Source organism: Staurois parvus, unplaced genomic scaffold, assembly GCF_062004578.1.
Source record: "Staurois parvus isolate SC_StPar_1 unplaced genomic scaffold, SC_StPar_1.0 ptg000068l, whole genome shotgun sequence".
NCBI classification, from domain to species: Eukaryota; Metazoa; Chordata; class Amphibia; order Anura; family Ranidae; genus Staurois; species Staurois parvus.
Genome location: NW_028317864.1, coordinates 10,230,200 through 10,249,566, shown reverse-complemented (window position 1 = coordinate 10,249,566; position 19,367 = coordinate 10,230,200). Strand labels below are relative to the sequence as shown.

At 43.0% G+C, this 19,367-nt stretch overlaps 1 protein-coding gene across 2 annotated transcripts in view; it reads left to right on the top strand.

The window, feature by feature from the left end:
- FGD1 (FYVE, RhoGEF and PH domain containing 1) overlaps nucleotides 1-19,367 on the top strand; it is a 275,027-nt gene that overhangs the window by 227,687 nt on the left and 27,973 nt on the right. For both annotated transcript variants that reach the window (XM_089669145.1, XM_089669146.1), the window contains exons 6-7: nucleotides 2,621-2,769; nucleotides 9,758-9,914. In XM_089669145.1, coding sequence (XP_089525271.1) covers nucleotides 2,621-2,769; nucleotides 9,758-9,914 — 306 coding nt within the window. The remainder of the gene's footprint in view (nucleotides 1-2,620; nucleotides 2,770-9,757; nucleotides 9,915-19,367) is intronic.

Below are 19,367 nucleotides of genomic sequence, written 5' to 3'. Positions count from 1 at the left end.
ATGACTGTGCAGTCCAGTAGGCAATAAAGATAGATATAAGGCTCTTAGGGCCAGTTCACACCTTAGAAATGCAGTCTGGATACGTTTCTGTATGTGCGTTTTTGACAGGTTCTGGTGCGTTTTTGATGCATTGCAGATGCATTTTTTCCTCCTTTTTTGGGTCATTTGGGGTCTGGTGCATTTTTATGCATTCCAGTGTATTTCGGTGCATTTTTTATTTGAGTAACCACTTTCCAGTACAGTTATGTGCAGGCAAAAAGCAGCAGCATGTTCTATTTTTTTTCTGGAACCGGAATGCACTGGAACTGCATGCACTGGTGTGAACTATTCCATTGACAACCATGATGCAAATTAAAAAAAAACTCACTGGAGCACATGTAGTGTGAACCGACCCTTTAAAGGATAAGTTCACATTTTTTGCAGGTTAAAAAAATGTTCATTTATTATTTTATTTACTATAAGCCTAGAAAGCATCAGCTGATCACGGGTGCCATGCAGGACTCCTGCAGACTTGTCAGTGTATCTGTCTGCTCCTATCTTGTACGGACAAGCAGATACATACTGACAGGGAGAGACAATGAACTACCAGAGTGCTCAACTGCGCTGTTGTAGTTCATGTAGAACTACAAGCCGGTAGCCACAAAGGCTGTGGGTACTTGCCGTTTTCCATTCACAGAAATCTGTGAATGAATGATATAACCAGGCGCGCTGAATAAGAAAAATCACTCAATCCCCCCATCCAAGCATAAAGGCCTAGTTCACCTTTACTAAAAACTGCCTATACAGGTAAGGGACGTCTGTAGGTAGAAACAAACTGTGCCGCTATGACCAAAGGTAAATAATACCCTTGCTTTAGGTGTAGGCCATATACCTTCTGAAGCCTGACTGAAAAGCTCCCAAAGATGGCATCATCCTGTCCTGCCTTGTTAGGACTATGCTATGACATTCCCAGCTAATTCAAATCCCTTTGCATGCGCTCTCCCTCTTCCCTTGTTGCAATAGCTCTGAGCCTATGGATGCTGTGATGGAGGAGATAGTGGATCACACATGTGTGGGGGTTTGAGAGTTCATTCCTGTGATTGTGGGGGTGAGCAGTAACTTTCTGGGAGTGTCATAGCAACACCCTAGCAACAGGGAAGGATAGGATGATGCTATCTCTGGGATTTTTGGGGGGTTTTCAGCTAGGCTTTGAGAGGTTCATATATGGGCCTTGTCATGTTTCACATGACTGTCATATGCCTTTAAATGTTCTTTGTATTATGTCTCTGCTCCTCCCTTTACTTTAGTTTAGTTCTTGCTGTATAAATAGCCCACCCCTTTTCCCAGTAAGGCATTTCAGCTTCAAGCCTCATGTCATGAAGCAGATCACATTATGATCTTTTGACCTATCCGATGTTCATTGTTGTAAGATTCTCTCAGTTTATGGAATAAACTTCACAAGATCTACAGGTGTCATCTGATCGATGTGCCTGTGTTATTCAACTAAGATTGGAGTTATCGCTATCTCATCACAACTGTAAGTTACAGAGATCACACTTTCAATGCTTAGATTGGAGAGACAAAACAGGCCTACACCTATCGCCAGGGCAATATCCAACTTTAGTCAAAGCTGCACAGTTTGTTTTTACAGGCACCCCTTACCTGCAAAGATAGTTTTTTTTTGGTAAAGGTGAATTAACCCTTTAATAGTGTGGATGGATGAATCCGCAGTACTGGCTATTGTATTCTGACAGCCAGCACCGGTGGTTGTCAGAATACCTGAGCATGCATCTGATTGCAAGAAGGCGTTTGTCAGATGTGCCGACAGGGCCACTTCCTGAACTAATGTCGGCTGATTGAACAGGAATAGTCCAATGAACAGGAATAGTCCAAAATCTGATCCATGTATGACCACGTTCCATAATAACAAAACTGGTCTGACACACCCCATCTCTTCCTCTACTACATCTTTGGTAGGACTTTTGTGTTAAGGGGTGTGGCTGTTACTCAGCTATGCCAGCACAGAGCATTGGTGTAGGAAAGCGGGAAGCAACATTTTTACTGCAAAGGTACAGGACTATAAAGAAAGTACAAAGTGTGGGATTATTGTGGCCTTTAAGGCTCCTTTCACATGGAGCGGATTCTGCTCCGACCAGCAGGGCATCAGCTGACAGATTTCCTGCTGATAAGAGCAGAGCAGACGGATGACACATCCATGTACACTCAGTATCTTCAGAGCAGAGCCCACTCTGCTGTATGGGTGGCCAGGATTAAACTGATTCTACTGTCCTTTTACACCTTGTTAGCTCCAATCTGCTCCGCCTAAATGGAAGAGAACGTAGTTCCCTTCCATTTTTTTAGCGGACCCAATTGGATCCAGAAGTAGGCAGGTGTTAACAGACACAAGTCTGTTGATGAATGTAAAGTGTAATAAAATAGTTGTTTTGAGAAAATTTGGCTGTCCTCATGTTCATATATAATTACAATCTAAAAGTAGGAGCAAAGTTACCAAAATATTACTAGAAATTGACAAGACAACTTCCATCAAGCTGATCTCTTTCACATGTAAATCCCAAAAACTTTGAAAAGACTACTCCAGAACCAGTATGGATTTCTATACACATCTTCTTTCATTTTGCAGGTGTTCTGCGCTCGGCTCATAGAGGAAGCTGGAACAAAAGGCTCTTTCCCTATTGAAGTAGTTATGGGAATTTTCTCCAACATCTGTTCCATATATTGCTTCCATCAACAGTTCCTCCTGCCAGAGCTGGAAAAGCGCATGCAAGAGTGGTAAGATTTATAAAGCTGCATACACACAATGGTTTGACCTCTCAATGTATAAGCTTCAATGAACAGTCGACTTAACAGGACTTTTATGCAACAAGTCCATCCAAAAATGATATGATAGCTATAGGTGGGCACTAGCTATTTTATTTATCTACTGTACAGGTATTCTTATACTTCCCTTAGACTTCATGGACAAAATCTCCTTGTAAGAGTATTTGACTCTTCACCTTCTCACATAGTTTAGTAGCAGCGAGAGTATACTCCTTCTACACTCACTGTAATGATTGATTGAGATATATATATATACAGTGGGGATCGAAAGTTTGGGCACCCCAGCTAAAAATTTGTATTAATGTGCATAAAGAAGCCAAGGAAAGATGGAAAAATCTCCAAAAGGCATCAAATTACAGATTAGACATTCTTATAATATGTCAACAAAAGTTAGATTTTATCTCCATCATTTACACTTTCAAAATAACAGAAAACAAAAAAATGGCGTCTGCAAAAGTTTGGGCACCCTGCAGAATTTATAGCATGCACTGCCCCCTTTGCAAAGCTGAGACCTGCCAGTGTCATGGATTGCTCTCAATCATCATCTGGGAAGACCAGGTGATGTCAATCTCAAAGGTTTTAAATGCCCAGACTCATCTGACCTTGCCCCAACAATCAGCACCATGGGTTCTTCTAAGCCAGTGGTTCTCAACCTTTCTAACACCGCGACCCCTTAATACAGTTCCTCATGTTGTGGTGACCCCCAACCATAAAATTATTTTCGTTGCTACTTCATAACTGTAATTTTGCAGTAGGAGGAATAGTGCCACGTCATTGGTGTCAGTGGGAGGAATAGTGCCCCGTCATTGGTATCAGTGGGAGGAATAGTGCCCCATCATTGGTGTCAGTGGGAGGAATAGTGCCCCGTCATTGGTGTCAGTGGGAGGAATAGTGCCCCGTCATTGGTGTCAGTGGGAGGAATAGTGCCCCGTCATTGGTGTCAGTGGGAGGAATAGTGCCCCGTCATTGGTGTCAGTGGGAGGAATAGTGCCCCGTCATTGGTGTCAGTGGGAGGAATAGTGCCTCGTCATTGGTATCAGTGGGAGGAATAGTGCCCCGTCATTGGTGTCAGTGGGAGGAATAGTGCCTCGTCATTGGTGTCAGTGGGAGGAATAGAGCCCCATCATTGGTGTCAGTGGGAGGAATAGTGCCCCATCATTGGTGTCAGTGGGAGGAATAGTGTCCCATCATTGGTATCAGTGGGAGGAATAGTGCCCCATCATTGGTGTCAGTGGGAGGAATAGTGTCCCATCATTGGTGTCAGTGGGAGGAATAGTGCTCCATCATTGGTATCAGTGGGAGGAATAGTGCCCCATCATTGGTGTCAGTGGGAGGAATAGTGCCCCATCATTGGTATCAGTGGGAGGAATAGTGCCCCATCATTGGTATCAGTGGGAGGAATAGTGTCCCATCATTGGTATCAGTGGGAAGAATAGTGCCCCATCATTGGTATCAGTGGGAGGAATAGTGCCTCATCATTGGTGTCAGTGGGAGGAATAGTGCCCCATCATTGGTATCAGTGGGAGGAATAGTGCCTCATCATTGGTGTCAGTAGGAGGAATAGTGCCTCATCATTGGTGTCAGTGGAAGGAATAGTGCTCCATCATTGGTATCAGTGGGAGGAATAGTGCCCCATCATAGGTGTCTGTGGGAGGAGGAATAGTGTCCCATCATCGGTATCAATGGGAGGAATATTGCCCCATCATTGGTATCTGTGGGAGGAATATTGCCCCATCATTGGTATCTGTGGGAGGAATAGTGCCCCATCATTGGTGTCGGTGGGAGGAATAGTGCCCCATCATTGGTGTCGGTGGGAGGAATAGTGTCCCATCATTGGTGTCGGTGGGAGGAATAGTGTCCCATCATTGGTGTCAGTGGGAGGAATAGTGCTCCATCATTGGTATCAGTGGGAGGAATAGTGCCCCATCATTGGTGTCAGTGGGAGGAATAGTGCCCCATCATTGGTGTCAGTGGGAGGAATAGTGCCCCATCATTGGTGTCAGTGGGAGGAATAGTGCCCCATCATTGGTATCAGTGGGAGGAATAGTGCCCCATCATTGGTATCAGTGGGAGGAATAGTGTCCCATCATTGGTATCAGTGGGAGGAATAGTGCCTCATCATTGGTGTCAGTAGGAGGAATAGTGCCTCATCATTGGTGTCAGTGGAAGGAATAGTGCTCCATCATTGGTATCGGTGGGAGGAATAGTGCCCCATCATTGGTGTCGGTGGGAGGAATAGTGCCCCATCATAGGTGTCAGTGGGAGGAATAGTGCCCCATCATTGGTGTCGGTGGGAGGAATAGTGCCCCATCATTGGTATCAGTGGGAGGAATAGTGCCCCATCATAGGTGTCAGTGGGAGGAGGAATAGTGCCCCATCATTGGTGTCAGTGGGGGGAGGAATAGTGCCCCATCGTAGGTGTCAGTGGGGGGAATAGTGCCCCATCGTTGGTGTCAGTGGGGGGAGGAATAGTGCCCCATCATAGGTGTCAGTGGGGGGAGGAATACTGCCCCATCCTTGGTGTCAGTGGGGGGAGGAATTGTGCCCCATCCTTGGTGTCAGTGGGGGGAGGAATCGTGCCCCATCCTTGGTGTCAGTGGGGGAGGAATAGTGCCCCATCGTTGGTGTCACTTGGGGGAGGAATAGTGCCCCATCGTTGGTGTCAGTGGGGGGAGGAATAGTGCCCCATCGTTGGTGTCAGTGGGGGGAGGAATAGTGCCCCATCCTTGGTGTCAGTGGGGGGAGGAATAGTGCCCCATCCTTGGTGTCAGTGGGGGGAGGAATAGTGCCCCATCCTTGGTGTCAGTGGGGGGAGGAATAGTGCCCCATCCTTGGTGTCAGTGGGGGGAGGAATAGTGCCCCATCCTTGGTGTCAGTGGGGGGAGGAATAGTGCCCCATCCTTGGTGTCAGTGGGGGGAGGAATAGTGCCCCATCCTTGGTGTCAGTGGGGGGAGGAATAGTGCCCCATCCTTGGTGTCAGTGGGGGGAGGAATACTGCCCCATCCTTGGTGTCAGTGGGGGGAGGAATACTGCCCCATCCTTGGTGTCAGTGGGGGGAGGAATACTGCCCCATCCTTGGTGTCAGTGGGGGGAGGAATCCTGCCCCATCGTTGGTGTCAGTGGGGGGAGGAATCGTGCCCCATCCTTGGTGTCAGTGGGGGGAGGAATCGTGCCCCATCCTTGGTGTCAGTGGGGGAGGAATAGTGCCCCATCGTTGGTGTCACTTGGGGGAGGAATAGTGCCCCATCGTTGGTGTCAGTGGGAGGAATAGTGCCCCATCGTTGGTGTCAGTGGGAGGAATAGTGCCCCATCGTTGGTGTCAGTGGGAGGAATAGTGCCCCATTATTGGTATTAGTGACACCAATGATGGGGCACTATTCCCACTGACACCAATGATACTTACCTTGCTGACCCCTGCTCCAGCCTGGGCTCGCTCGCTCCCTCCCTCTCCCATGGTACACACTTACCTGTCAGCTGTCTTCCTTCTCCGGCCGCTCTCCTCCTCTTCACTCGCTCCATCTTCGCGGTGCCGCTCGGCTCCTCCTCTCCAAGCTCCACCTCCTTGCCAGTGATTGGCCGCCTGTGTGCCTCTCCTGAGCTACAGTGCCGGCGGCCAATCACAGGCAAGGATTGATCTCGAGGTGTGTCCAGATGACAGGGGCGGCATGTCATCCCGCCCACACCTGGAGACGGCGGCGGCGGCGGCGAGGAGCGGTGTCTCGGTTCCTAAGACCATCGGAAATATGTGTTTTCCGATGGTCTTAGGCGACCCCTGTGGAAGCGTCGTTCGACCCCCAAAGGGGTCGCGACCCCCAGGTTGAGAACCGCTGTTCTAAGCAGTTGTCTAGAAAACTGAAACTGAAAATAGTTGACGCTCACAAAGCTGGAGAAGGCTATAAGAAGATAGCAAAGCATTTTCAGATGTCAATATCCTCTGTTCGGAATGTAATTAAGAAATGACAGTCATCAGGAACAGTGGAAGTTAAAGCAAGATCTGGAAGACCAAGAAAAATATCAGACAGAACAGCTCGCAGGATTGTGAGAAAAACAATTCAAAACCCACGTTTGACTGCACGATCCCTCCAGAAAGATCTGGCAGACACTGGAGTTGTGGTACACTATTCCACTATAAAGAGATACTTGTACAAATATGGTCTTCATGGAAGAGTCATCAGAAGAAAACCTCTTCTACGTCCTCACCACAAAAATCATCGTTTCAACTTTGCAAATGAACATATAGACAAGCCTGATGCATTTTTGAAACAAGTTCTGTGGACCGATGAGGTTAAAATTGCCTTTTGGAGATTTTTCCATCTTTCCTTGGCTTCTTTATGCACATTAATACAAATTTTTAGCTGGGGTGCCCAAACTTTCGATCCCCACTGTATATATATCATGCACAAAAAATGGAGTGTCCTATTATATTATATTATTATATCATGTTATTTATAAATATATATTTGTATATGTCCCCAGTAATGGAGTTTATGAAATATTTCTAGAGTTAGAGTTTATCATATTGGCATCTACCAACCACATATTAATTTGGAATTAAAGATCTTTTAATGATTATCACAGATTTTTTTACTCCTGGTTTTCAGATGGAAGTGGAGCACATTGATGTTTTGCCTTTAAAGGGGGAAAGAATAATGAGCCGCCTGGTGCTTTCAGGACATGTTAGGACCAGGATGAAGCCTCACTGCTATAGTTCTAAGTTCTACCATTACTGCCATGCCACTAATTGTTTTGTGTTAGGAATCACATGATAATAGCATGAGCCAATCTGCTTATCATGAACATAAGGCACTTTAAGCACATTTCCACTTTTGCAGTCAAGTTTGAGAAAACCGTGCTGTAGGTTTTCATCTGTTCCAATTCACATAGCATGCGTACAAAAAATAAATACTTACTATAATCTGTTTTATTGGCATCAATCCATGGCAGCATCCATGTGGTAGTATGCTGCCATGTTGGTGCCAGGAAAATGGAAAATTGTATTACATATATGTCAAAATGTTCCTCTCCTGGCGCCAATCTATGGCAGCATACTACCACTTGTATCCTGCCATGCTGGCTCAGGAAAAAGCTTTTTAAAAATATTTCTTACCTTTTGGACATTTCCCAGAAGAAAGTGTCATGGTTGACACTTGTTTTTTTTAACATTGTCAGAGTGAGTCTGTCCCAAGACTTGTCTTTTTTAACATTAAATGCAATGCGCCGAGCCCCTAAACCTTCAAGCTGAGTTCACACTGTAGTGAACAGCTATCGACGCCACTGTTGGCTGCAGTAGGGGGCAGTGTGGAGCTCATCACACAGCTCCCTTTTTTTGTTTTGTACAAACTTAATTTGAAATATGCAAAACATACACTTCATTCATGGCGCTATACAGCACTGCAATGCGCTGCGCTGCCGTACAGTGCCATGCGATTCTGTACAGTGCCCTGCAATAAAAATGCCTAGCCTGTGTTGCAGTGTGAATGGGACACATAAAGAGCAATTGTTTCCTGTGTGCCCTTGTGATAAACGTTTTACAATACAGTAAAACATCTGTCACTGCAGATAGTGTGTATTATGGGCTAATCCTTTGTTAGGACAGACAGTGTTCAATTTCAGATACAATTAATAGTGAAGATCTGCCTGGTCAGACAGGGTTAAATATGGCAAATACACCTGCCCAGCCCCCTCATAAGCAAAGAGAACTATGCAGGATTTTTCCTTGCTAACGGGTCTAGAATAAAGCATCCAGAAAACTTAAGCTGCAATTTTTTTAAGTTATGCTATGTGAATGGGGATATGTAACAAATATAAAATAAGCGCCATCCCAATTGACTGCAAAAGTGGAAGTACATGTTAAGATAAAATAAAACGGGACTCAGCGAGCGCTTAATAGTGGAAGCAGCTGATACACTGAAAGGAACCGTATACCTTCTAAAACTGATACAATTGTAAAAAGTGCAGTGCTAATAATAAAAACTGGATAAATAGCTGAATATTACTATAATAAAATGCTTAAATAGCGTACTTAATTATCACAAATAATGCTTAATAAATAGTTAGTCAATGATCACCATATTAATAATGTCCAGATATATAATGACCAGATATATGAATAAAACAGTCCCAATAAAGTGCAAGAAATGCAGATGTGAACTAATCTTGTTATCCCAGTAGTATCAAGCAGATATTCCAGTGACGTGCGGTGTTTGGTAAAAATGCACACTCACAGGATGCGCATTTTAAATGCGCAGTGTATGAATATACTGTAGTCTGCCCAAAATCCCCTATAGATGGGATCGAATACAGCCCAGTCTGGAAATCTCTCCTCTGGAGCCTGGGGTGGTTAGAAGTCAGCCAGAGGTCCCCTTTAGGTGGGATGGTGTGCAGCCTGGTGTGGATATCCCTCTATGGACACTGGGGTTTGCACCTGGGATCCTGGAGATTAAAGGCTCGGTACAGAGCAAAAAAGAAGGATGCCCATAGTGTAGCACTTGGTAAACGCAAAGATTTATTGTGCAATGGTGAAGGTAATAAAATATTAGAACATCCGTGGGTAGAAGCAAATAAAGATGCACCATAAAGCTGCCTAGTGCACTGACCAGATGGAAATTCAAGATGGCCGCCACCCCTTTTGACAACGTACGTTGGTACGAAACACGTTAAGGAGGAGCCGAACGCCGTGATGTCACACCGCCGGATCACGGAGGTCCGGCGGCAATCTTGACTTGTCCATAGAGGGATATCCACACCAGGCTGTACTCCATCCCACCTAAAGGGGACCTCTGACATGTTAAGATAAAACTGTCACAGTCAATAGAAATTTAGTGTAATTAGTGTAATAATGTAGTGTATTAATTAAGTGTAATTAGTGCTGGTGCCCGTAGGAGAGACAGTTGTACTGCCATATTCTATTTGAATAAAGACTTTGTTTACTCCCTTTAGGGATTCCAATCCTCGGATTGGGGACATCCTGCAAAAGCTAGCTCCCTTCCTCAAGATGTATGGCGAGTATGTGAAAAACTTTGACAGAGCAATGGAGCTTGTGAACACATGGACAGAGCGCTCATCCCAGTTCAAGAGCATCATCCAGGAGGTGCAGGTAGGAAATCTTTCCAGAAAACTTATTAGTCCACAAAAGGCACAACTATGCTTCAAGCTGTTAGGTTATGGCCATTTGTCAGCAGAATCCCATTTTCAGTGGGTTTCCAAGAAAGGAGTGCGTCTGAGCAGCATAGCCCGCACTGAACACCTCTCAGTTTCCATGGATGGGTTGTGATGTTCAAATAAAGCCATCTAGCTTAGGCAACTGATGGTAGCCATAAAGCTTCTTAGCTGCCCACTCAATAAAACTCATGGCAGATGTTCTAAATACTACACCTTTGGCAATCAGCAGTATGGGTTGGGCCAAGTAGAGATTTAAAAAAGCATCTTCTCTTTTTTTTCGAGAGGAAAAAATGTGTCACTAGGTCTGTTATACATATTGTATGATTTTAACAAACATCTTTACAAATTCTTAATAGTTAATTAGTTAGGCTTAAGCCGGCCATAGATAGATTGAAATTCAACTTGTTCAGCATTGATAGTAGGTATTTCGGTCCATCTATGGCCGCCGTTCCTGCTAATTCTGTCCATGGCCATTCCCACTTGACAGAAGCATTGGCGGACTGACCATTTGGAAACTCGGGCACTGCCCGAGGGCCCGGGGTCAGTAGGGGGACCCTTGAGATGCCCCTGGTACCTTTTTCATAGGCTTTTTTGAGTTTGGGCAAGGACACAGGGGCCCCATGATCCCCTATTGCCCGGGGGCCCCATGAGTTATCAGTCTGCCCCTGGACAGAAGTCAGTCTGACAATCAACGTCTGTTGAATTGGACCATTGGAAAACGTTCATTCAATCAGTTGCCTGCAGCGCAGATCATTATATTCTGACAGCGGAGAAGTCCCTGCTGTCAGAATACAATAATGCAACAGGGAAGATTACTCCATTTGCTTTTTCCCAATCAGCCCACTGGCTGAGATTGGAAGATTTAAGAGGTTCTGGGATTTCAATGCTTATTTTCGTGGTACAAATGCAAGCTAATCTTCAAACAAGTACACGGGCTTTGGTGAGGCAGCTCTCAAATACCCAGGCCTCCCTCAATTAGTAACTGGAAGCAACTCAAAGGTCAGACATACAAATGGGCGCCAGTTCTACTTCTGATTAAAGTGTTATCATTCCCAAAAGGAGGTTTTGAACCAGATTAAAAAAAGGTCCATTTGGTTAAGGATTCCTTTGAGTTAATTCAAATCCTTACTCTATTCTGAGTCTTCATGAAGGGGGTGCGTTATTTCCCCCAAAACGGGTTGGATTATTTTTGTGACAGTAAAACGAACAACTAAGGCATTTATGACTCTTTCGCTTTGTTCGCATTTGTATGTTTATCATTTGGGAATTGTAGAAAGGCAGATACCTGAACAGGAAACAGGATTTCTGGGACAACTATGTACATTGTACAGAACACCACTTGTGTTTCCATGATTGGAAAAAAACACAATTTTTATTTTTAATATTCAAACCAAACTCACCCTTCCATGTTTTAGTTTGTTGAGAAATCACTTTGAAACAAATTCCTTCCAAGCATTTTTAGCCACAGCCATCTTTAGTAAGGGCAATTGATTCATGTAGTTTTTACTTCCTGGAATCCATTTGCCCTTAGTTCAGGCATGCAAGCTGATAAATAAAAATAAAAATTGTCCATGAAGACCCCTGGAATGTATGACAACATTTTGACCTAGACCAGAAACCAGGAAGCAACTGAAGAAAGGTAAAAAAAAAAAGTTTTAAACAAGTAAATATAATATACCTTCCTATCTATTTAATAATGCTAGCAGCACAAGGATTGAAAACAGTTAATGTGAAGAGCAGGGGCGGACTGACCATTTGGAAACTCCGGCACTGCCCGAGGGCCCGGGGTCAGTAGGGGGCCCCATGAGATGCCCTTGGTATCTTTTTCATAGGCTTTTTTGAGTTTGGGCAAGGACACAGGGGCCCCATGATCCCCTATTGCCCGGGGGCCCCATGAGTTTTCAGTCCGCCCCTGGTGAAGAGGGTTTAGTTCCTCTTTAAAAAGGTGGAATATTCCTTTAATTCCAGCAATCAGAGTTTTGCCTCCATGGGGTTAAAATGGCTCAGACTCTAGGTAGTTGTTTTTTTCCTATTTATTTTTATGACCAATAATTACCAGATGCTGAGATTGGAGATGGAAAAGGAATTTCTGGCTCCTCAGTAAAGGAACTGAGTTTCTGAACTTCCTCTTAACCCATATAACTGAATCGCCCAGGGATAGATTTTCTTAGCAGACCAGTAATCAGTCAGCTTCATACTGTGCGACTGTCTGCAGAAATTTTACATGTCGATCAATTAAACATTACCTGTGTTTAGCTTAATTAGAGAGTGAGAGCTGTGTGAGCTGGTTTCCAACACAGAGATAGGTGGGGCTGAATTCCAGCAAGCTCATAAACCGCAGTCACTGACACAGCACTGAAGTTCACAGTTCTGGGTTATAGTTACATAGTTAGTCTGGCTGAAAAAGGACAAAAGTCCATCCAGTTCAACCATAGAAAAAAAAAAAAGTTATAATCCTACACCCACAGTTGATCCAGAGGAAGGCAAAAAAAAAAAACAAGCAAAGCATGTTTCAATTTGCTCCTGCAGGGAAAAAAATTCCTTCCTGATCCCCTGAGAGGCAATCGGATATTCCCTGGATCAACTTTACCTATAAATATTAGTAACCAGTTATATTCTGTGTATCTAAGAAAGAATCCAGGACTTTTTTGAAGCAATCCACTGAGATGGCCAGAACCAACTCTTGAGGAAGTCTATTCCACATTTTCACAGCTCTCACTGTGAAGAAACCTTTCCGTGTTTGGAGATTAAATTTATTTTCCTCCAGACGTAAAGAGTGCCCCCTTGTCCTCTGTGATGACTTCAGGGTGATTAGCTCTACACCGAGTTCACTATACGGACCACTGATGTATTTATACATGGAGATCATATCCCCCCTTATGCATTATACATGGAGATCATATCCCCCCTTATGTATTATACATGGATATCATATCCCCCCTTATGTATTATACATGGACATCATATCCCTCCTTATGTATTATACATGGAGATCATATCCCCCTTATGTATTATACATGGAAATCATATCCCCCTTATGTATTATACATGGAGATCATATCCCCCTTATGTATTATACATGGAGATCATATCCCCCCTTATGTATTATACATGGAGATCATATCCCCCCTTATGTATTATACATGGAGATCATATCCCCTCTTATGTATTATACATGGAGATCATATCCCCTCTTATGTATTATACATGGAGATCATATCCCCCCTTATGTATTATACATGGAGATCATATCCCCTCTTATGTATTATACATGGAGATCATATCCCCCCTTATGTATTATACATGGTGATCAAATCCCCCTTATGTATTATACATGGTGATCATATCCCCCCTTATGTATTATACTTGGAGATCATATCCCCCTTATGTATTATACATGGAGATCATATCCCCCCTTATGTATTATACATGGAGATCATATCCCCCTTATGTATTATACATGGAGATCACATCCCTCCTTATGTATTATACATGGTGATCATATCCCCCCTTATGTATTATACATGGAGATCATATCCCCCCTTATGTATTATACATGGAGATCATATCCCCCTTATGTATTATACATGGAGATCATATCCCCCCTTATGTATTATACATGGAGATCACATCCCTCCTTATGTATTATACATGGTGATCATATCCCCCCTTATGTATTATACATGGAGATCATATCCCCCCTTATGTATTATACATGGCGATCATATCCCCCCTTATGTATTATATATGGTGATCATATCCCCCCTTATGTATTATACATGGAGATCATATCCCCCCTTATGTATTATACATGGTGATCATATCCCCCCTTATGTATTATACATGGAGATCATATCCCCCTTATGTATTATACATGGAGATCATATCCCCCCTTATGTATTATACATTTTGATCATATCCCCCCTTATGTATTATATATGGAGATCATATCCCCCCTTATGTATTATACATGGAGATCATATCCCCCTTATGTATTATACATGGAGATCGTATCCCCCCTTATGTATTATACATGGAGATCATATCCCCCCTTATGTATTATACATGGAGATGGTATCCCCCCTTATGTATTATACATGGAGATCATATCCCCCCTTATGTATTATACATGGAGATCGTATCCCCCCTTATGTATTATACATGGAGATCATATCTCCCTTATGTATTATACATGGAGATCATATCCCCCCTTATGTATTATACATGTTGATCATATCCCCCCTTATGTATTATATATGGAGATCATATCCCCCCTTATGTATTATTCAGGGTGATCATATCCCCCCTTATGTATTATACATGTTGATCATATCCCCCCTTAATCTCCTCTTCTCAAGAGAGAATAAATTCAGTTCCTCTAATCTTTCCTCATAGCTGAGCTCCTCCATGCCTCGTATCAGTTTGGTTGCCCTTCTCTGTATTTTCTCCAGTTCCCCAATGTTCTTTTTGTGAATTGGTGCCCAAAACTGAATTGCATATTCCAGATGAGGTATTACTAATGATTTAAAAAAATAAAATAAAATGTCAGTGTCACTAAGGGTGTGATATTGTTTTCTCTTTCATAGCGTATATGAAATCTCTCACCTTTGCTGGTTATAAAGCAGGCAAGGCACATTCAAATGACACAGAGGGCCACACTGAAAAGAAGTCTCTGAAGTCCACCTCTGCTTTGCCCATGTGTGGCAAAGCCAGACTTTCTCTTCTGTGCTGGTCGCTGCAGCAGCATATACTCACCTTCGCTTAGCTTCTTTGCTATTTGTCACCATTAGAAAGACCTGATACTTCTAGGTTTAGGTAGCATATGTCCCATGTAAAAAAAATGATCCATTGCAGTGGAGCGGTGCCTGCACTCATTGCTCATTTAAAGGAACAATAAAAGAAGATATACGTACCTGATCCTCGGCTCCTTACCTGCAACTAGACCGGTCCCTTCAGCTTCTGTACCCCCATCCTCCCTGACGACATCAAGACCAGAGCAGGGTCCATAGCCCTGCTCTGGACATGAGGACGCCAAGAGACAGTCCATGGATCATGGGGGAACACTGACTGCCAGGGTGCAGAGGATCAGGTAAGTATAACTGGTTCTCCTCTTCCCTAGACAACACGAGCTACAACCCATGACACAAAGAATGGAGTGACCACTCTTGGAAAATGTTAATTTAATTGTGTAGAAAAAAAAACAATCATGCCTCAAAACTATTTTCATTTAACATTCCAACCTTCTGGCTTTAAGAAACACTTAAACAAATTAAAAAGAAAGAAAACTGTAGTCAATTGCAACTGTTTTTGCAGATCAAGCAGAGGAAAAAAATGTGGAATCACTCAATTCTGAAGAAAATATTATGCAATTACCGTGTACTTTGCAGTTCTAGAACAAACATCTGCATCAGATTACATCTGCTAATTAGTCTGCAGTTACAGAAGAGTGCTTGCACAACTTGGTGAGATGTTGCACCAAGCTGATTGACATGAATCATGGCTCCAACACGGGAGATGTCAGCTGAAACAAAGGAGAGGATTATAAAACTTCTTCAAGAATGTAAATCATCACGGAATGTTGAAAAAGATGTTGGTTGTTCCCAGTCTGCTGTGTCTATAATCTGGACCAAGTACAAATCAAATGGGAAGGTTATAAAAGGGAAGCGTACTGGTAGGCCAAGGAAGACATCAAAGCATCAAGATAGAAAACCTAAAGCAATATGCCTTGAAAACAGAAAATGCGCAACAAACCAAATGAGGAACAAATGGGCAGAAACTGGAGTCAATGTCTGTGACCAAACTGTAAGACATCGCCTAAAGGAAATGGGATTTACATACAGAAAACCTAAACGAAAACCATCATTAACACCTAAACAGAAAAAAAAGGTTACAGTGGGCTAAAGAAAAGCAATCATGGACTGTGGATGACTGGATGAAAGTGATATTCAGTGATGAATCACAAATCTGCATTGGGCAGGGTGATGATGCTGGAACTTTTGTTTGGTGCCGTTCCGATGAAATGTAGAAAGACAACTGCCTGAAGACAGCATGCAAATTTCCACAATCATTGATGATATGGGGTTGCATGTCAGGTAAAGGTACGGGGGAGATGACAGTCATTACATCTTCAATAAATGCACAAGATTTGGACACTTTTGTTATTCCATTAATTGAAAGGGTGTTTGGTGATGATGACATCATTTTTCAGGATGATAATGCATCCTGCCCAGGGACGGACTGACAACTCATGGGGACCCCGGGCAATAGGGGATCATGGGGCCCCTGTGTCCTTGCCCAAACTCTAAAAAGCCTATGAAAAAGGTACCAGGGGCATCTCATGGGGCCCCCTACTGACTCCGGGCCCTCGGGCAGTGCTCGAGTTTCCAAATGGTCAGTCCGCCCCTGATCCTGCCATAGGGCAAAAGCCGTGAAAACTTTCCTTCAAGAAAGACTTATAATGTCATTGGAATGGCCTACAAATAGTCTGGCCCTCAATCCAATTGAAAATCTATGGTGGAGATGAAAGAAAACGGTCCATGACAAGGCTCCAACCTGCAAAGCTGATCTGGCAACTGCAATAAGAGAAAGTTGGAGCTGGATTGATGAAGAATACTGTTCGTCGATAGTTAAATCCATGCCTCAGAGAATTCAAGCTGTTACAAGAGCCAGAGGTGGTGTACTGCAGTGTTTTTTTTTTTTCATGATTCCATAAAAGTTTCCTCAGATTTGAGTGATTCCATATTTTTTCCTCTGTTTGATCAGCAAAAACAGTTGCAACTTTCTTTTTATTTTTTTAAGTGTTTCTTAAAGCCAGAAGGTTGGAATGTGAAATGAAAATAGTTTTGAGGTATGTCTGTAATTAGTTTTTATTTTAAACACAATTAAACAATCGAATCGATTATTAAATCCATGCCTCAACGAATTCAAGCTGTTATAAGAGCCAGAGGTGGTGTACTGCAGTTTTTTTTTTCATGATTCCATAAAAGTTTCTTCAGAATTGAGTGATTCCATATTTTTTTCCTCTGATCAGCAAAAACAGTTGCAACTTTCTTTTTATTTTTTTAAGTGTTTCTTAAAGCCAGAAGGTTGGAATGTGAAATGAAAATAGTTTTGAGGTATGTCTGTGATTAGTTTTTCTTTTAAACACAATTAAACAATCGATTGAACATTTTCCAAGAGTGGTGATTCCATACTTGTTGCCATGGGCTGTATTAATACTTGCAGTGTGAGCACAGCCCCACAGCAAGGAATAATATTTTATCTGCCTGGAGTTGGACTTTAATTTTGGATTTTCATTTTTTTTTTTAAATGTATACAATACATCTTTGCAATGCATGCACACTTCCTCATGTTTTGTCTCTTTAAACTCCGCAAGTACAGAAAAATACAGTACCTATTATTACAGCCAGAAATTATTATTATTATACAGGATTTATATAGCGCCAACATCAGCGCTTTAAAACCAGTGTGCTACTAACTTCCAAAACAGAGCCTCCTCTGCATTGAAATCCCAAGTGGTGCTGTCCACCCCACCTAGTTCTGTTTTGCTGATCTCCAGAACACCTCTCACTATGACATAAAGGGGAGGTGTTCTGTAGTCCCGCTGAAAACAGGCCAGGGATGACTCAGCTGAAGCAGAAAGTTAACATCTCAATGGATTTCTGACAAAATCTACAAGTATTTTTCTGTGCACAAAACATGGGGAATTGTGCCTGTATTGGAGAGACTACTGAATATGTTTTTTATTCCCAAGACCTTCACTCTAAAATTAGCCATGTCAAGTTGGGTAACCTGAGAAATTACATGATCAGCAACCTTGACATTCCAGCTGTGGTGAAACTACAAATCCCACGAGGCACTACAAGACTCTAACAGCCACATGCATATCAGAGGCAGAGGAATGATGGGATTTGTAGTTTCATCACAGCTGAAGTGCTGCAATTGCCTACTTCTGTGATATTTATTATAGCAGGAACCAAACATGATAAAGGATAGGCGCCATCTTCCCATGATTACTTGGTATATTTCAGAGATGTCTATATAGTCTATAATCATCAAATACTTTATTTGAAATCTTTACTAGAGCTGTGCAGGAAATGTGATGTATATAACTTCTATGACTAGAAGCCCCACTGGGACTGTGGTTTAAAGATAATGCTGTCACTGAAAGCTTTGAACCTTAAGGGTGCACACAAGGCAGAACTAACTCTTCTTATGAAGTATGTGGCCCAGAGAAATCTGAAACTTAAAGCAGAATTCCAGTAAAAAAAAATTTCACCATGCAATGGGGCTGTGCCCCCACTCCATGGATCAGCTGCTCGTTTTTTCAAGGGGTGAGGACTAAGCTCATACTAACCTGACCCAAAGATCCTTCAGAAAACTGCGCTCCACCACGGTTCAACAGTGTTCTGTTCAGGGGTGGACTGACAACTCATGGGGCCCCCAGGCAATAGGGTATCATGGGGCCCCTGTATCCTTATATTATTATTATAAACAATTCCAATAGTTTGTCCTATAAATATTGGTTTTCCTGTTTTTTTTCTTATTTTTTTTGGAATCAGATGATCCTCTGCAGACTCTTTATGCCATTTCCTGTGTCACTTCAGCGGCAGATGCCCATCACTAGATGAAGATAGACCTGCATTGTGCATTGGCACAGCCACTTGTAGTCTCATTCAGGAATGAGTGTGACAATGCGGAGAACAACTGGAAAACAGGGTCAGAATGTTGTCACCCCATACCAGGAAGTGTCTGAATCAGGGGCGGACTGACAACTCATGGGGCCCCCGGGCAATAGGGGATCATGGGGCCCCTGTATCCTTGCCCAAACTCAAAAAAGCCTATGAAAAAGGTACCAGGGGCATCTCATGGGGCCCTCTACTGACCCTGGACCCTCAGGCAGTGCCTGAGTTTCCAAATGGTCAGTCCGCCCCTGGTTCTGTTCCTGTCTGTGGAGCATGCAATGAGCGCACTGACGTCAGGAACTGTTCATTTACAAGACCGCTGAACCGCGGAGGGGTCACAAATACAATTATATCTTTTTTACTGCTACCTCCATCAATCCCCCATGTAGTGGAGATGAACAGAGGCAGACATGTATGAAGATCCTGTGGTGACAACCGTGACTCCCTCAGTAGATACAGTGGAGAAATGAGCATAGCCACAAAGAGACGGAAGTATGTTATATGCAGGACCTCCAGATAAGAAAGGAAAAGGCTGGTAGAAGAAAACTGAGGCATCCCCCACATCTAAGTAATGTTAAGCTGCAATATACTACATTTTTGTTTTTGGGGTTTAGAATTTTTTTCATTTACGTATTATGTTTAAACATATTACACACATTTGCAGAAAACTAGCCCGCCGCTTGTAAAAGCAAACAGTCTTTAAT